Below are 19,984 nucleotides of genomic sequence, written 5' to 3'. Positions count from 1 at the left end.
CTCAAAAGGTGGCTCATGACGCCTCTCCGCCACCCAAGAACAGAGGCTGAGCAGCGGTACAACAGGAGCCACGGCTCCACAAGGGTGGTGGTAGAGAGAACCGTAGGTCTTCTCAAGATGCGCTTCTGATGCCTGGACCGTTTAGGGGATGCATTGCAATACTCCCCAGATCGTGTGTCACTAATAGTGGCTGCATGCTGCTCTCTACACAATCTGGTACTGGCAAGAGGGGGGACGCAGTGGAGGAAGAAGATCTTGAGGCAGCTGCACAGGCAACAGACGATGAGTCCAGCAGTGAGTCCGAGGTTGAGCATGCTTAGGAGAAGCTGAGGGCATAGACACTGACCTGAGTAACCTCCAGGGAGGCAGGGAAACCTGGGAAGCTTTGATTCAACGCTCCTTCAGCCAGCCTACCAAATAAGAACCACCACCACATGGCAGGGCTGCAGGCTCCATACTCGATCCCTGACAGGACCAGTTCCTTGGTCAACAACATACACTATGTGCCAGTGCAATAAAGTTTAAGGAGTCACTTGTCCATCATAACATCATGGCTTACTCTGCACCTACAGAGCAAATGAAGCATCCAGAGGTGAGTTGCAAAAAAAAAATCTAATTTACTTCTGAGTGACAAACATCACAGAAATTAACATTCACCGATGTTTTACATCACACCATTAAAAAAAATAACAGAAAAATGGGGGAAGCAAATAATACCCGTGATCAGGCCGTGCTGTGTTTAAGGTTCTTTAAGTTTTCGCCTGCAGGTGCTCCGTCTAGGTGTTCCCCTCTCCCTGGCACCGGCATTGGAGACAGCCGGCTGACTCTGCTGTCTTGTTGGCCTTGATGACCTTGGCAGGCGTCCTCTGGCCCATGGAGCCTGTGCTGGCCCCGCCTGGGAGGGAGCGGTCAGTGCCACGGCTGGCATCTCCCCAGTTGCCACAGCCTCGTCAGATGCCATGGTCACTGGCAGAGGGGCGGAGGAGCTGCTGCCATCATCCGGAGCACCCTGAGAAGAGCCCGCAGAGACGACAGGCAGCTTGTGCACCAACATCAGGTCGCTCTGGCCCTCCCTGCTCACCATTGATGGACGGGCATCTAGCTAGGATACTGGATGTCCAATTCATCTCCCACACTGACACTGACCAGCTGAGATCATTGCCGGTGTGAGGGTTGCAGGTCCGATCACATCCCCAGGAGCCCCTGAGAGTCGCCTCTCTCTCAATGGAGGAGGCAGTGCACTCGGCCATGAGGGTCGACTCAGTGCTTATGCTCCGCATGGACTCCTCCACAACGGACACCATGGCACCCAGGCCCTCATGTGTCTCCGCCAGATCCTCCCGCACATCCCGCTGGACGTCCAGCAGCTGCTGCCTCAGGCACAACTCCAGAGCCCCATTATCAACCACCGACTGAGCATTGTCTTGGTCTGTGTGGTGTGTCAGTCTGTGTGTGTGTCTGTATGGTGTGTCTGTGTGTGTGTGTCTGTGTGTGTGTGTCTGTGTGGTGTGTCTGTATCTATATGGTGTGTCTGTGTGTGGTGTGTCTGTATCTATATGGTGTGTCTGTGTCTTTGTAGTGTATGTGTTCATCTTACTAGGGAATGGAGCATTTCCCATTTCAAGTAGCCAGTGTCACTGTCTAATCATTCTCAATTTGTGTAAGATATTAGAATAAAGCTTCCTTTAGTCTGCCCTAATAATGCATCTCAGTCACAATTAAGTGCAAATGCTTCCTTCTGCACTATTGCCATTTCTCACAACAGCCATCTTGTGCCAATTAATGTCAGTTTTGGTGGGTGGATCTGGATTGACTCTTGCCAATCTCATCTCATGTGGAACCCTCACAGCTAATGGATAAAGAAGACTTCCATCCCTGAAGTCCCTGGGTCCATACCCTAGTAGCAGAAAGAGCAGCCTCCAACCCACTGTGCCAGCTGAAACCCACAAAGCTGCCTCTTGTTTCATTGCCACATTCAATCCGATTTTTGTTTTGTGCTTTGGTCTAGACTGGGGAGAGATGCAGAATATCACCACCATGGAGAACCGAGTGGAACTGAAAGGATTGGAGAAATTCACCAATTACAGCGTGCAAGTGCTGGCATTCACTCAGGCGGGAGATGGCGTTCGTAGCTTGGTGCTCTACACACAGACAAAGGAAGACAGTAAGAACTTTTCTTTCTCTCTCTGTAGAAGCTGAATGAGTTCCCCTTGTCAGATTTTGCCTGGCAGGATACACTGAGCAGCATTATATGGACACGCCAGCAACACGAAGCAATGTTTGGAATGTCAAACAATTCTAGAAATAACTGTTGGCAATATTGGCTGTCAAAGTGGCAACTCATTGGTATACCATTCCTTTGTCAGCTATTTTAAAAACATTTATTCTACACAGGTTAACACCTCCACTCAAATAACACTGATCATTTCTAGTTTAGTCTTTTTGTAAGATGAGAACCTGCTTGGCTTCAGGCTTTAATGTTTGCCATCACCTTAATTTATCTTGTCTTCCCTCCTATTCTTTTCAACCCCAATGATGTCCTGACTTTTGGGCCTTGGCTCCTTCTCCATAAAAGGAGGTGCCACCATTGGGGTTATGTAGACACAAGAAAACTATCAAATAAAACTCTTTGTCAGTCAACTCACGCTTATTAATTTGCATCTTCTGCACATATTGCGGCCAATTGTTTGTTTTTGGCAGACACTGATGGAGAGTGGATGGAGTGCTCAAGATGTCCTCCTGATATTACTGGCAAAATGCCCAAACAATTTCTACCTCCAGGTCACGTTAGCATTTCATCTGGGAGTTGTTCTTGCATTCGGAGTAGCTCATAAATCAGAGCGGATCAAAAATGCTGTAGCTCCAAAAAGGAACCCGGCTGCTTCAGGTAAGTCAGAGGTGGTGAGACAACAGCCATGGAGGGTTGATAGTTGCCTACACATCAATCTTGTTTGGTTCAGGAAGACCATTCCTCCTGACCCCGATGAAGATCACCTACAAGCCATTTAAAAAATTTTCCTTGTGTGGCTGTCGCTGTCGCTTTAAAGACCACTGGTGAGGCTGCTCAGCACAAAGTGCCAGTGGGTGGATAATAGCCTCCACCAATCAGTGTTTCACATTTGCAGCAGTGTTGCTTTGACGTCATAAGATTTGGCCTCAGCTGAGAAAACGCCTTAAAATTCTCATCCTTGATTTCAAATCTCTCCATGGCTGTGTCTCTCCCTATCCCTGTAACCTCCTCCAGCCATACAATCCTCCAAGACTTTTGATCTTCTCCAATTCCAGCCTCTCGTGCATCTCCAGTTTTAATCACTCCACCACTGGTGGCCATGACTTCAACTGCCGAGACCATGAGCTCTGGAGTTCCTTCCCTAAACCCCTTTGGCCTCTTGACCTCTCTCTTCTTTTAAGACACTGCTTAAAGCCTGCAGGACTAGATGTGAGTTAGGATACATTCTGCAAAGTTTCGGAGGATGGTTGGGAGCACTCTTCAGGCACTCCATTCATGTTATGGGTCCCCAATTTAAGTTTCTTTTTGGAGCTTTAACAAGCCTGGCACAGAGTTAGTGAACAACTACAACCCGGCTGCCCCCTTCACCCCACCAGAGCTACCGGCAAGCATCAGAGCATGTTACACAGAGCCTTGACACCCAATAATATGGACTTGATTATTGACTTTCCCCTGCTGCTTGCAATGATATTGGGATTTGAATATTTTTTTACATAAGATCCCTCTTTTCTTCCCAATTATGGTTGCTTGTATGTGACTGCGAAGGAAGTGGGTGACAGGAGGTCGAAAATTGGATTCTAATTTTTACTTATGCCCAGCGTTTTCTTTGAATTGGTTGCTGGCAGGTGCACAGGAGAATTTTCTCTAGCCTCCCCTTCCTTTAATAAGGGATTTGAGGCATGACCAGCTCTTCCCCTCCACCCCCCCACCGCACTACTGTAGCACGTTTCGAAAACCAACTCTGCATTTCAGATGTGCACTGTGCAGCCAAGAAGAGAGTAATGACTGAAGCGACTTGTTTCTGATTGTGTTGCTTGAACTAGCAGTTGTACTGAGAAGCTGCCAGGTTTGATGAATAAGTGATCAATCTAGTGTTTAAAAGCCTGAGGTTCAGTTCCTTGAACAACCCATTGAGACCAGTCCTCTTGGAGGCTTTTCGATCTGTATAGTTCAGATTTGCCCCACTAAATAACCAATCACATTGGTCAATGTACAAGGTATCCTCAACCAGCAGAGAAAAACTCTTGTCTACGTGACCAAGATGTTGACAATCCCTCCCAATCAACTGGAGTCACACAACCAGCACTGGCCGACAATAGTTTCAAAGTTAATGCTTCCTGACTGTTGAAAGAAATGAGCCATACTCGACAATACTCTGACATTTTAATTTGATTCGCTCAATCACCCCTCACCTGAATAATGCTATCTGACTGCCTGAAGAACATCATTGGGTTAATGGTGGAGAACAGTGTACTTTAATTGAACAACGATACCTTGGGTGACATCACAGCAGATTTGGCCAGTAGGGTTACAGTAGCGTAAGTGGTTATGTTACTGAACTCGGAGCCCAGCAGCCTGCACTAATAACCCAATAGAAAGCCACTTCAAAATCCCACCCTAGCAGCCAGAGAATTTAAACGCAGACTCTTTTATAATTTAGAAATAAGAAGCTGCATTAGCAAAAAAAGTGCCCATGCAGCTGATTTATTAATGCCCTTCAGGGAGGTAACCTGCTGACGTTACCCAGCGATATGTGACCCCAGTCCTACAGCAGCATGGTTGACTCTAAAGCGGCCCAGCAAGTCACTTAGTTGCCACTTAAAAGAAAAGCAACTACGAAGAGGCAATAAATGCTGACATTCTGACAATGAATAAAAAATATAGGACCTACGCCTTGTTAAATGCAATCAATTCTGCAGTTGGTGATCTAACTACCAATTAAACACTGGGGGAGAAAAATCGAAAACGTAAAAGTATATTACGATGTAATTAAGTGGCCTTAAATTCCGACGAGCCTGAAAGATATGCTGAGTGAGCCCATTACTTTGGCCATCAGCCATTTTGAATTTGGCCCCTCTGCATTATTCAGTGGCTGCTCCGAGATGTTAGGTGATGTCACCAAGACCCAGAATGTAGTCCAGCTTTGCCAGGTGGCAGAAAGGGTTTTAAAAAAAAAAAAATGTAATTTGGACGGCAGACGAGCTGAGGCTTTGACTGGAGGCGGACATGGCTGGAACAGTATTTTGTCCAGCGAGCTTGGCTTCCGACCGATGAAGCGATTTGAAATTAAAATGTACCTAATTATAGACTGCAGCCTGAAATTAAGGCTTCAGTTCATGCCAGAGCAAATCCTATCATGTTCAGATCCATTATAACTTGCCACCTCCAAGTTTATTAATTGTTCCGTGATTGCTGTGGGTAGTAAATCCTGATGGAATGCTGCCAGATCAACTGGATGACCCAGTTTCTCCCGCAAAGTGGGATCGGCATCTGTTTTTTTCAACACTGTGGGCCCCACGTATTTGCATATTTTTTCATTAACCAATCCCTTTTTGCATAAAAGTTAACAGAAGGAATTTTATATTTGAATTCAAAAGAGAATCCAAGTTCTCTGGGTAATTATTAATGTATTTAATCACCTCCAGAATACAAATGACTCTGTCATATTTTGTTTTCAGCCGCATTTAATCCTTTTGGGGAAATCAATGCGTATTAATGAATGAACTGGGGTTTACATGCTTCCCGTTGGCCTTTAAGCCATAAATCAGTGATGCAGCTGTGCCCCTTCAGGGATTTTTGATATCTTCGTTGACTACTATTGTATATCTGGACTGGGGCAGCTGCCTCAAGAGAAACCCTTTGCACATAATACATTCCCAGCAGACCACCGCACAAGAGAGATGGCTGATGATGCCCATAGCAGCCTCGAGCATGGAGTAGACTCCAACCTCACTTGCAAGTAATATAAAAGTGGACAGTAAGAGCTTCTCTAAATATATAAAAAGGAAGAGAGAGGCCAAAGTGGACATGGGCCCCTTAGAGAATGAGGCTGGGGAAATAATAATGGGGAACCAGGAAATGGCAGAGGAGTTGAATAAATATTTTGCATCAGTCTTCATGGTAGCAGTCACTAATAGCATTCCAACAATACTAAATAATCAAGGGACAAAAGAAGGGGAGGAAATAAATACACTAACTATCACTAGAGAAAAAGTACTAGGGAAACTGAAACAAAAATAAAAATAGCTGGAAAAACTCAGCAGGTCTGACAGCATCCGCGTCGAGGAATACAGTTAACGTTTCGAGTCCGTATGACTCTTCATCAGAACTGAGGAAATATAGAAATGTGGTGAAATATAAGCTGGTGGAGTGGGGGTGGGACAGGTAGAGCTGGACAGAGGGCCAGTGATAGGTGGATGCAAAGAAGAGATTGCCAAAGATGTCATAGACAAAAGGACAAAGGGGTGGGTGTTGACGGTGGTGATATTAGCTAAGAAATGTGCTAATGGTGACATTAAGGGTGGAAAGCAGGACGAACAAGTGACAGATAGCCCTAGTGGGGGTGGGGTGGGGGGAAGGGATTGAAATAGGCTAAAAGGTGGAGATGAAACAATGGATGGAAATACATTTTAAAATAATGGAAACTATTGGGGAAACTAATGGGGCTAAAGGCCAATAAGTCCCCTGGACCTGATGGGTTGCATCCTAGAATATTAAAGGAAGTAGATACAGAGATAGTGGATGTACTGGTAGTAATCTTCCAAGAATCCTTAGATTCTGGAAAAGTCCCAGAGGATTGGAAAACTGCCAATGTAACACCCTTATTCAAAAAGAGAGGGATACAAAAAATAGGTAACTATAGGCCAGTTAGCTTAACATCGGTCATTGGGGAAATGTTGGAGTCTATTATAAAGGATGTAATAGCAGAAATGCATCATATAATCAAGCAGAGTCAGCATGGCTTCATGAAGGGGAAATCATGCCTGACAAATTTATTAGAATTCTTTGAGGAGGTAACAAGCAGGATAGACAAAGGGGAACCAGTAGATTTCCAAAAGGCGTTCAATAAAGTACCGCACATAAGGCTACTTAATAAGATGAGCCCATGGTGTTGGGGTTAGTATATTAGCATGGATAGAGGATTGGTTAACTAATATAAGACAGAGAATTGGCAAAGGGGGGCATTTTCAGCGTTGCAACCTGTAACTAGCGGACTGCCACAGGGATCAGCGCTGAGGGCCACAATTATTTACAATATATGTTAATGACTTGGATGAGGGAAGTGAATGTACTATCGCCAAGTTTGCGGATGACACAAAAATGGTGGATGACACAAGGAGTCTACAGAGGGACATTGACAGGTTAAGTGAGTGGGCAAAAACTTGGCAGGTGGAACATAATGTGGGAAAATGTGAGGTTTTGCATTTTGGCAGGAAGCATAGAGGAGCTAAATGGTATTTAAATGGAGAAAGACTGCAGGAAGCTGCAGCACAGAGAGATTTGGGGGTCCTCGTGCATGAATCACAAAAAGCTAACGTATAAGTTCAGCAGGTAAAAGGGAAGGCAAATGGAATGCTGGCCTTTATTTCAAAAGGAATGGAGTATAAAAATAGGTAGGTCTTGCTAAAACTATACAAGGCACTGGTTAGACCACACCTAGAATACTGTGAACAGTTTTGGTCCCCTTATCTAAGGAAAGATATACTGGCATTGGAGGCAGTCCAGAGAAAGTTCAGTAGGTTGATCTGGGCATGGAGGGATTTTCTTATGAGGAGAGGTTGAGTAGGTTGGGTCTGTACTCATTGGAGTTTAGAAGAATGAGAGGCGACCTTATTGAAACATATATGATTCTTAGGGGGCTTGACAGGGTAGATGCTGAGAGGTTGTTTCCCCTTGTGGGAGAACCTGGGACCAGAGGGCATAATCTCAGAGAAAGGGGTAGGCCATTTAAGATAGAGATGAGGGGGAATTTCTTATGTCAGAGGTTAGTGAATCTGTGGAACTCTTTACTGCAGAAGGCTGTAGAGGCTGGGTCATTTAGTATATTCAAGGCTGAGATAGACAGATTTTTAATCAGTAAGGGAATCCAGGGTTATGGTAAAAAGGCAGGAAAGTGGAGTTGAGGATTATCAGATTAGCCATGATCTCATTGAATGGCAGAGCAGACTCGATGGGCCGAATGGCCTACTTCTGTTCCTACGCATTGTGGTCTTATGGTCAATATAATCAGTGGATAGCTCCACATCAGCATCTTGCATCTACCTCAGACTTTTAACATGGGAAAACATCTCAAAGCACATCAGAGAGGTGAAGCAGTGGCAGGAATAGACTGAGAGGGTGGCTAAAAGCAAGAATAAAAAGGTTTTTGCTGAGGCTTTTAATCCAGGATGGCACTGCAGTGCAGTATTGAGGGAGTGCTGCACTGCCAGAGGCGAGTTGTAAAACCAAAGCTCCATCTTCCCTCTCAAGTGGACGTAAAAGATCCCACATCACTATTCGAAAAGTGAGAGAATTCTGGCCAACATTTATCCAACAACATGTAAAACAGATTATCTGCTCATTAATTTCAAAACTGTTTATGTGGCCTTGCTGTGCTCAGATTGGTGGCTGATTTTCCCTATGTTATAACAGTGACTACACTTGACAAGTACATTGGAGAAGTTGGGACTGTTCTCCTTAGAGAGGAGAAGGCTAAGGGATTTGATAGAGGTGTTCAAAATCATGAGGGGGCTGGAAGTGCGGCGGAGGCACGTTTAATTGAAGGATTCAAGAGGACATTAGATAATTATTTAAATAGAAACAATGTGCAGGGTTACGGGGAAAAGGCAGGAGGTTGGCACTGAGTGAAAATGCTCATTCGGAGAGCCAGTGCAGACACGATGGGCTGAATGGCCTCCTTCTGCACTGTAACAATTCTGTGATACTTCATTGGCTGTAAAATGCTTTGAGGCATCCTGATGTCACGTAAAGCACAATATCAAATGCAAGTTCTCCCTTTTCTTTAATGCAATGGAAGAGCAGTGGCAAACATGCGTGATTTAGCTGGGGGTGTTGCAGTGTATAGGGACAGGACAACTGAGGTAGAGTGAGGTGAAGTTATGGAGGGACTTGTAAACTAGGATGGGGATTTTGAATTCAATGTTTTGGGTGATGGGAAGCCAGTGGAGGTCAACAAGGTTAAGGACGGGTGGAGGCATAGAACTGGTCCAAGATTGAGATTTTTGATCGTGACATAGCTTAGCGAGTATGGAAGTCCAAAATACATTAACCTTCCTGTTTTTGTGTCCATTCTGATGATACTTAATGATGGAGAACTCAAGCACCTATCAACTGAATGCAGCTCATGAACACAGTAAAAGAGGAGCTCGTTAGTAAAAAAATTATGGCCATTAGTCAAGGGTAGAGCGCATATAAACTGCTACATAATTGTTATTAAAAAATGGCCGCTGCCAATGATTTCAACCACATCTCCTGGCAGCCATAATGTAGGCTCAATTATTCAGTAATTTATCGTTTGAATATTTCACATAAAATCTGTAGCTTGTGCTGTAAATAGAATAGCCTGAAGTTCGGAATCAAATAAGTGGAGCTGCACTTATGCAATTTTTATGAAGAAATAAAGGATTTGTGCCTAAGGCCTAAGGGGCTTTGTCACAGATTAATCTACATACATAGGTTCTGATTTGAACCCTGCCATTCTAAACAGGTGCAGAGAATGTGGATTAACTTTGAACATGGATTAAATTGTGATGATGTAGCCCCTGGTAGTCTTAAATATTAGAATTTATCTTTATTGGTCCAGTCATAATGCTTTCACATTAAGGATGTAATGCTGAAAAATGGAGACTTAAGCTCACGGCTGCCTGTAACATCTTCTCCTCTCCCGCAGCCTCCACCCAGCCTCCCCTCCCCCAGCAAGCCACATTGCTTAATACCTGTAAGCTTCTCAGAATTCAATATCTAACAAAACTGTGGTAGGTAGGATTTGAGCAGCCTATCTGGAAAATGATGCTCACTGCTGTCTCATCATCTGTCATTTTCTTATTAATTATCGGACCACTTAAAGCGACAGTGGCCCCTTTCTCTCCCCACCGCCACAATCTTTCTTGAGCTGTCTGGTTTATACTTCTGACCATAATAACTTGAGGATAATAATAGGCCAAATCGTATATATTTATGTTATATATAGGGCCGTCAATTTTGTAAGGTCCTCACTAGGAGTTCTGGACTTATTCCAAAAAATGCTGCGATTCTTAAAGGGACATTCCCTCTTTGTTGCTTCCCCCCAAAAGAATTGCAAACAAGTTGAGCTCTCTCCAGCACTCTGGGACTGCAAAGATTCCTGAAGTGGACATGGAAGCAACCTTCTACTCTTGGATACAAGTTCCATTTCAGTTTTTCAGCTTTCCTTCAGTAAAGGTGGGGACAGTTGTCATATCGAGCAAGGCGAGAGATTGTACTGCCTGGGTGAATGGTGAGCTAGCAGATGTCAACCTGTCGACATTCAGGCCTTAGGTTACCCCAACTGCAGTTCAGTCCTAATTACTGGACCCAAAAGTAACCAAAAAGTGTCACCTAAAGCCCATTTGCTCACCGTGCGGATATAGGATTCACATCATACCCACTCTATTGCCAATCCACTAACGGAACTGAATGTCAATGATAATCAGGAAGAATAACTAATGTGTTCAAGTGAGAAGGCCCATGGAAAACTTGGGTAACACACCACTTGCCTGGATGAGTGCAGCTCCAACAACACTCAAGAAGCTTGACAGCCAAGGCAGTCCGCTTGATTGGCACCCCATCCACAAATATTCACTCCCTCCACCACCGACGCACAGTGGCAGCAGTGTGTACCATCTACAAGATGCACTGCTGGAACTTAGCAAGGCTCCTTAGGCAGCACCTTCCAAACCCATGATCACTGCCATCTAGAAGGACAAGGGCAGCAGATACATGGGAACACCACCATCTGGAAGTTCCCCTCCAAGTGACTCACCATCCTGACTTGGAAATATATTGTTGTTCCTTCACTGTCGCTGGATCAAAACCCTGGAACTCCCTCTCTAACAGCACTGTGGGTGTACCTACACCACATGGACTGCAGTGGTTCAAGAAGGCAGCTCACCACCACCTTCTCAAGGGCAATTAGGGATGGGCAATAAATGCTGTCTTAACCAGCGACGCCCATGTGCCATTAATGAACCAAAAGAAACTCATTCTGGGAGTTAAGCAAGAAAAGCAAAAGTACTAAGTGTTGCAGTACCTGTCATTAGATGCCAGCAAGCTTTGCACTGATCATTTCATTCTAGACAATGGGCAGAGGTTCCCATGTAACTTCAACAAAATCATTCCTGTTTCATCAATATCCAAGCCATTTAAATAATAGGAGAAAGAAAGAACTCGCATTTTGTATTTATTGGTTCGTGGGATGTAGGCGTCGCCAGCTAGGCCAGCGTTTATTTCCCATCCCCATATAGCGCCTTTCACAGCCTCTCAATGTCCCAAAGCCAAAGCTTTAAAGCCAACAATGTACGTTTGAAGTGTAGCCACTGATGTAGTGTAGGAAATACGGTATCCAATTAGCACACAGCAAGGTCACACAAATAGCAGTAAGAAAATGACCTCTTCATCTTTCGATGATGTTTGGGGGATAAATATTAGCCATGACATTTCCATATTTGCAAACAAGTGCAATGATTTCTCAAGAGAGATTTTTAAAAAATGATTGTTGTACTAATCAATGTGACGGTTTAAACGCAGAGATGGACCCCGGTGTCGGTGTTAAACGCTCCCAGGTACATTACAGTTTGGTCAAAATAACAACATTTACTCTGTCCTAATGATGTGCCTAAGCTTCCAGCTCAGAAGAGAAACCTCCACTGCATCATCTAACATTTTCCATTTTCAACACCAGACATCCTATGGTCAGTGAGGGCAATAGCCAGCAAGGGCAGCTTTGCGTCGTGGATCAATGACATCTGAGAGCTTGATTGAAACGATCCAATTGAATATTCCATAGAACATTTTACAGGAGCTGATGTTTACAGTCAAGAAGCTACAGAAAGTTTCACACCATCGGTCTGGGCTGTATTTTGAGGCCAGGTCAAAGAGATGAAAGACCTGCTGTTTCTACAGCATGAGCCATTGACTCTAGATTTCAATTATGTTGGCCATATGCCCTGTCCTGAGAAGCGACAGTCAACCTGGTGACCCTGTATTGTGCTAGGCACCTTCTTGTGAGGTCGTTTTCTGATCATACTTCAGATTGGGCTGATACACGAGTAGGTACTTGAGGGATTCAGTACCCATAGGCTCCTTCGAAGCATCAATCTTACAAAAATGGTATCTCATTAGAAAGACAGGTAAATAGAGTTGAGGGTGTACATCAGCTGTGATCTAACTGAATGGTGAAGTAGGGCCTGAATTGTCTCCTCCTGTTCCTTTGTAAGGATTACTTACCGTCTAACTGCACAGAGGTCCTGTTTATTCAGTAGGTTATATACAAGGACAATCAGTATTCTGTACCATATTTTAAATGTGTTTTTCCCTGCCCTCTTTAATAATACACTGTTTGATCTTGTCTGCATATATTACAATATGCTATATTTTGGGATATAGATATTCACCACAGTTTCATCGAAATGTTTGCATAATGAAATGCTTGCTCCAGCCTCTGTGAAAACAAATAGTAATCAATAAGAACTTTGGCAAATAGGTTTTTCAATTTGTTTTGCAGGGGGGGGGGGTGGGGTTGGATGATACGCTTTGGTTTTGAAAGGGCAGACTTTTGTAGCACATGCTGTTCTGTGTTCTAGGAATTAATAAGCAGCTTGACTAAATGTTATTAAAGCCGCTATTCTTTATTTCACGCAATGTCTGTTCTTTGCTTCAGTTCCAGGACCTCCTGCGGGAATCAAAGCAGCCCCCTCCTCAGCCAGCAGCGTAGTGGTGGCCTGGTTGCCCCCTGCCAAACCAAATGGAATCATCCGCAAATACACCATCTTTTGTTCGAGCCCCGGGTCTGGGCAGCCAGTAAGTAGCGACTTGTCCCACCACCCCATCCCCCACCCGTTGACATTAATTATGCGCAACACATCCCGAGGACACCAGGAAATTAAAAAATCCTTTAGCCCTTCCAGTCAAACTCCATCCTGACAAAATGAAAACAAAATACTGCCGATGCTGGAAATCTGAAATAAAAACAGTAGATGCCGGTAAATGCTGGTTCCACTGTTTTCCATCCTGACGAATTCTGTTATTGCAGATCGAATGTTTATCGGGAAACCTTTAACTCTCTGTAAAACTTTAAGTCAGTCTTTCCAAGACTCCGTTACTTACTGCCTCAGACATGTCCAGACCTTATTGGTGAAAGCTCACCCCTTAAACCTTCTGCAACCACTTAAGTTCTCCATTTCACCGCCTCCCCTCGTCTTAAATGATGCTCATGTGGTTTTGTCGAGCTCAGGGTCTTCACACGTGCAAAAGCCTCTGCACCCCTTAGCAATCCTCCACACCCCTTAGCAATCCTCCACTCTATTGGCGGGATTTTCCGCACCCACCCACCCACCCACCCACTGCTGGGATCTTCCGGTCCCGCCACAAGTCAATGGACCCCTGGCTGGGGCGCCACCTCGCCCACGGCGGGTCCCACCCGCCACGGAGCCGGGAAATCCCGGCCTACATGAGGCCCAAGATTGGACAAGACTTGAATACTCTGTTGATCCCTGAGGTGGCCCTTCACACTTCTGCTGGGTTACACTGACAGACCTTCTACGCCCCCAGCCTCTCTTACTTGTATTTTGTGGCTGCCATCATGATTATTGCTCCTCCCCAATTTGCTTTCTTGTTCCTACCAAGCTGCAAGGTTACCATCCCACACATACTTCTTTCTCATTTTAATAAGGGGAGGTGGTGGTGAAGGGGTAACATAGAAACTAGGAGCAGGAGTAGGCCAATCGGCCCTTCGAGCCTGCCCCGCCATTCATTGTGATCATGGCTGATCATCCAACTCAATAGCCTGCTCCCCGCTTTCTCCCCATACCCATTGATCCCTTTCACCCCAAGAGATCTAACTCCTTCTTGAAAACATACAATGTTTTGGTCTCAACCACTTTCTGTGGTAATAAATTCCACAGGCTCACCACTCTCTGGGTGAAGAAATTTCTCCTCATCTCACTCCTAAATGGTCTACTCCATATCCTCAGACTGTGACCCCTGGTTCTGGATTCCTCCACCATCGGGAACATCCTTGCTGCATCTACCCTGTCTAGTCCTGTTAGAATTTTATAGGTTTCTATGAGATTCCCCCTCATTCTTCTGAACTCCAGTGAATATAATCCTAATCGACTCAATCTCTCCTCATTTTTCAGTCCTGCCATCTCAGGAATCAGTCAGCTAAATCTTCGCTGCACTCCCTCTATAGCATGTACATCCTTCCTCAGATAAGGAGACCAAAACTGCACACGATATTTCAGGTGTGGTCTCACCAGGGTCTTGTACAATTGCAGCAAGACATCCCTGTTCCTGTACTCGAATCCTCTGGCTATGAAGGCCAACATACCATTTGCCTTCTTTACCGCCTGCTGCACCTGCATGCCACTGGACTAGTAATCCAGGGACCCTTGGCTAATGCTCTGGGGTTTAAGCCCCATGACAGCAGGGGGTGGTATTTAAGTTCAATTGATTTTTTAAAAAATCTGTAATTGAGAACTGGTCTCAGTAATGATGACAGTGTAACTACCATCCATTGCTGTAAAATCCCACCTGGTTCATTAATGCCCTTTAGGGAAGGAAATTTGCCATCTTTATCTGGCCTGGCCTACATGTGATTCCAGATCCACAGAAATGTGGTTGACTCTTAACTGCCCTCATAAATGGCCTAGCAAACCACTCAGTGCCATGCGCAATGAATGCTGGCCTTGCCAGCGATGCCCACATCCCATGAAAGAACTTTAAAAACTCCGTGTTGAAGATCCTTCAACTCATTTTCTACTTAATTCATTCTGTCCGAAAATCTGAAAATTGTGGAAATATTGCCATATCCTCAGTCTCCCTTTTCCTCTTCCAACCTGCAGGTTTTGCGAATCATTACCTCTTCATTTAACTCCTCTTGTGTGTCAGCTGTGCCCCAGTTGGTAGCACTCTCGCCTCTGAGTCAGAACGTTATGTGTTCAGTTCCCACTCCAGATACTTCAGCACAAAAACCCAGACTGACACCCCAGCGCTGTACTGCTGGAGGTGCCATCTCTTGTCTCAGATGTTAAATCGAGGCCCTATCTAGCCCCCCTCGGGTGGACATAAAATATCCCAAGGCACTGTTTTAAAGAAGAGTAAGGGAGTGATCCAGGGTTTTCTGGCCAATATTTATCCCTTGACTAACATCACTGAAAAGCAGATTATCTGGTCATTGCTGGTCATTTGTGGGGCTTTTTCTTTCTTCATTCATGGGATGTGGGCATCGATCCAGCATTTATTGCCCATCCCTAATTGCCCTTGTTCAGAGGGCATTTAAGAGTCAACCACGTTGCTGTGGGCCTGGAGTCACATGTAGGCCAGACCAGGTGAGGACAGCAGATTTCCTTCCTTCCCTAAAGGGCTGTGCACAAATAGGCTTCTGCATTGCAACGCTTCCAAAACCACTTTATTGGCAGTAAAATATTTTGGAACGTCCTGAGTTTGTGAAAGGCGCGATGTTGATGTAAATCTTTCCTCGTCTTTCTTGCTGTTTTTAATCCTTGGTTTCCTGCGGTGCAGGACTTCCCTGTTCACCTAGCCTTCTCCAGTGAACCGCTACCCTTACTGGGACAGCTGAAGCCATTGTTCATGACCATTTCACTCTGTCCGTGAGAAAAATGTACAGAAAGTCTGCAAGACAAATCCCAAGAAAATCGAAAATATGCAGCAAAGAAATAGTCCACAGTAAAACCTGAGCAGGATTTAGATTACATTTGAAATTGGGTGGTTAAATTGTTAACCACCTCCTTATTATGCTGTGGTATATTATTGTGCTAATAATGATGTGGTAATTATCAGTGAGCAGGCTTTGTCATGCAAATATTTTGCTTTCCCCGGAATGCTTCAGTAAGGATAGTATGCTCATTTGTCAGTGACTAATCTATGCTATTTCAACAACCTGGACACTCCTCTGTGATCAATAACTGATGTTTCCAAATCTGGGTTATGGTGCTGCAGGCAGAGTATGGCGATGTTTAACGGGTCGTTGTCACTTGGCAACGTGCCCTGTCATGGAGGTTTGTAGGTTGCCCGACTGAGATGTGCAGAATGAGGTTAAAGGGGGATGCGGAGACCTGTAATGTGGCATCCTTTCATCTTTCACTGTGACCGTCGAGAGATGGCTACCCATTCTGGGGCAAGGGAGTGGGGCATCTCGCCAGTAACACCTGGGGCAGAATTTTTGAGTTGGCGGGCGGCTGCGATCGGCGGGCTCGGGAGCAGTGGCGGAGTGGACCGCTGACCACAATCAGCCCCCGGCCGCGATTTCACGCTGGCTGGCCAACGAACAGCCGGCCGGCGTGGAAGGCCACACTGAAAGGCTCAGCGCTGCCAGGGTGGGGGTGGGAAAGGGCGAACGCTGCAATCAGTGTGGGCGTGGGGGGAGCGTGGAAGGAAACTCCTTGAAGGCGGAGAGCTGCCTTAGGGAGCTGACATCTAAAATCAATAAAAGCAGAATGTAAGATCGGGAAAAAAATATCCACACGTCAGAATGAGACACATCAACATAGGGAGGATGAAAATTTTTTCAAAACGTTTTAATCTTTTTTCAAAATTAATCATGGAAAACATGAGCTTTCCTCAAAAATGCAAAGGCCGCCTGGCCAATTCGCCCACCTGCCAACCGTAATGTTGGACGGGCAGTGAGACATCGCCATCAATTGCTACTTTAATGGCTTTAATAGGCCTCTTAATTGTGGGTGGGCGCGCTTGCTGACTCTCACGCATGGTCCGCTGACCGAAGTGTCGCATGAGTGCGCGATGACATCGAGACGCTCGCCCGACGTCATCACGCGCTACTTCACACTCAAGCAAGCCGAGCGGAAAATTCTACCCCTGATTCTGTTCCCATTCGGCCCAGGACATATTGTGCTGTGTTTCTAGTGCAGGGAACCATGTGGAAAATTGAACCTCCTCCCAGGTGTGAAACCTGTTAACATTAGAAATGAACTATCTTCAGTGTTGCAAAAGTGCCAAAATCTTTGTGGCAGAACAACTAAATGTCCCCTTCCCATGGTGTTGCCCATGCAGTGCGTGTACCATCACTGGGGGCAGTGCTTTAGGCCATCTAGGCCCTAAACTCCATATTCGCCTCTCACAACTTTTTGAGATGGTCCTTAAAATGTGCCTCTTTGACCAAACGTTTGGTTACCTGGCCAAATCTCTCCTTTTTTGGCCTGATGTCAATCTTTGTCTGTTTATCCTCTGGTGAAATGCCTTGGGATGTTTTATTATGTTCAAGGTGATTTATAAATGCAGGTTAGTTGTTGTTACACTGAATCAGTGTCCGGACACAGTCCAGGGTGGTCACCTGTTCTCGTGTTTCCATTTTTCTTTATCCTCCGATGTTCTTGCTACAAAACACAGTCTTCACCAGGACCTGACCGTTTTCTGTATGCAAATCGACAGGAAGAATCTTGTGCCCTCTCCCATGGTAGGTTTGATTGAGCGGTGGTGGTGGGGGGGGAGGGGGGGGAATTTAATTAGGCAGGAGGGTAGCCACTGGAGACCCGGCTGCCTTCCCGCCTCCATCCCGATTAAATCCATAGTGGGAAGGTCTGTGGATGGCCTCCTTACACCGCTGTCAATTGAGGCCCTTAAGTGGCCTGACATTAACCCAGTGGTGGGCAGAGGGCTCACCAAGCAGTGGGCATGACAAGCAAACCTGTGCGGGATTCCTTGCGTACTCCCAGGGGAGCCCCTCACTCAAAGTCACTCAGCCAGAGGGAAGGGAAGGGCCAGTGAGAGCCAGCCCTCTCCACTTGCTGCCAAACCCCCTACCCTATCCTGCCCTCCCCCGCATCCTTCGCCGATCATCATTCATCTCTAGCCTGGGCTCCAGCGCCAACCCTCGGCCACAAGTGGTATCGTACTGGCAGCAGCCAACACCTCCCTGGCGGCACTACTGCCCTATAGAGCTGCCGGCCTCTGATTGGCCGGCATATCTCAGCGAGCGGGACTTGCGCCCCCGGAGTCCTGGGGGGAACGCCGTCGCTGGCTGGTCAAGTGCCTGGGTGGCACGTGATGTGGCAGGCCTTCCCTAAACGCAGCGATGCGGGGTCCTTGTCAGCTCTCCAGGTGGTGGGCATGACCCCTGTCACCTGCACAAGATTCTGCCCTAAAAGCTTGGGAGTGAGGTAAGCCTGGGTAGCGGCCAGTAAAGGAGCAACATGGGCAGAGGCATGAGTTTTCTTTATTCATTCTTGACATATGGCGTAACTGGTAAGATTCACCGCCAGCTTCCCTGATACAACTGAATGGCTTGCTAGACTGGTCCAGAGCACAGTCAGCCACATTGGTGTTGGACTAGAATCATGTACAGGCCAGACTGGGTAAGAGCAACAGGTTTCCTTCCCTAAGTGACATTAGTGAACCGTTTAAGTTTTTACAAAAAATCTGCCAGATTATACTTTCCATATTTTTAAAACTGATGAGATTTGAACCAGCGTTTCCTGGATTATTTGTCCAGTAACATCACCACCATACTACCATATCCAATCCAACTATTACCAAAGCAAAGGAAAATTCAGAAAAAGTGCAATAAAATTAAATAAATAAGTGGTTTAGATTACTCGCTGCTGCACCAGTGACCTGCCCTGTGACACAATGAGAAAGGGATATGAAAGGCTCTCAGTTTATATGAGAAATGGAATCTGTACAATAGCTTAAAGATGTTGGCAAAGGGCAGATTGTCAACAAAATTCAACAGTAGTACAGACCGAATAAAATGTTGGAGGTTTTTTTTTTGAAAAAGATATTTGCCTGAACCATCTTCTTCCCCACATTCCTCAGACTAAAAGGATGGAATGGCTGAATCTCCTCTGGGTCTGTGCTAGTGTGTTGTTGCCTGCCCGAACATCGGGGTGTGACCCATCATTAATATAGAAAAACACCTCCCCTTCTCCCTAAAGTTGGAGCTGCCCCGTTGCCAAATCCAGATGGATGCGTTCCTGGAGGTTTTGTCATATGACCACCCAGCTCAAATCAACCTTCCCTCCCCAACACTCAAGCCATTGGTCCCCATCCTGTGCCAAACTGCCAATGGAGAAAGGACAAACTTCTTGTCACCTGATTGGATGAGTCTTGATTATCAGCCAAACTCCCCTTTCCTCCCAATTTCCTCACATCTCCAATATTTTATATCAAATCATTGAAAGGCTTCAAACAAAATGAAAAAGAAAAACAACTTTTCATTTCTTTCAGTGCCCCAATGGTTTTTCTCCAAAATTGTTCATAGTTGTGTCCTGAAGGTTAATCTTCAATTCCTGCGGGGCCCAGGACAAAGCCGGAAGGTTCACGAGCCTAAGTTGCCTCCCACTGACAAGGATCCAGCTTATTAGAAAATTGCAAGCCCAAATCCATCACCCCGCCGTTCCTTGGCACGGTGTGCTGTCAAGGGACACCCTTAATACAATCATCCTCCAACTCACAAGCTCAGCTGCACTCGATGTTCATTCAGGAGCTACGCAGCCTGTGAAACAACAAACACATTGAATGTTGCAAACTGCAGTGCCCCTGCTGTGAAAGAATGGACGGTATCTGTGAATTCGAAGACTTGTGTCAATCCTTCTTCACACACTTTCCTTCCCCGAGGCATTTGCATTTAACGTTCTATGATGACTGGAGGTCAGAAGTGATGGTGGAGAGGGGAGTTGCGGGGGTGGAGGGTGGGGGAGGTGGTTCTGCTGTAATGTATTCTCCCTAAAATTACAAGGATAGTGCCCAATGTTATTGTAGGGT

At 45.6% G+C, this 19,984-nt stretch overlaps 1 protein-coding gene across 1 annotated transcript in view; it reads left to right on the top strand.

Moving 5' to 3' along the window:
* Positions 1 to 19,984, top strand: part of dscaml1 (Down syndrome cell adhesion molecule like 1) — a 462,975-nt gene that overhangs the window by 371,290 nt on the left and 71,701 nt on the right. The window contains exons 18-19 of the mRNA XM_078532812.1: positions 2,009 to 2,164; positions 12,906 to 13,045. Coding sequence (XP_078388938.1) covers positions 2,009 to 2,164; positions 12,906 to 13,045 — 296 coding nt within the window. The remainder of the gene's footprint in view (positions 1 to 2,008; positions 2,165 to 12,905; positions 13,046 to 19,984) is intronic.

This window comes from Cetorhinus maximus, chromosome 2 (assembly GCF_964194155.1).
Source record: "Cetorhinus maximus chromosome 2, sCetMax3.hap1.1, whole genome shotgun sequence".
NCBI classification, from domain to species: Eukaryota; Metazoa; Chordata; class Chondrichthyes; order Lamniformes; family Cetorhinidae; genus Cetorhinus; species Cetorhinus maximus.
Note: the sequence above shows the minus strand (reverse complement) of the source record. Positions and strands in the feature narration are given on the sequence as shown.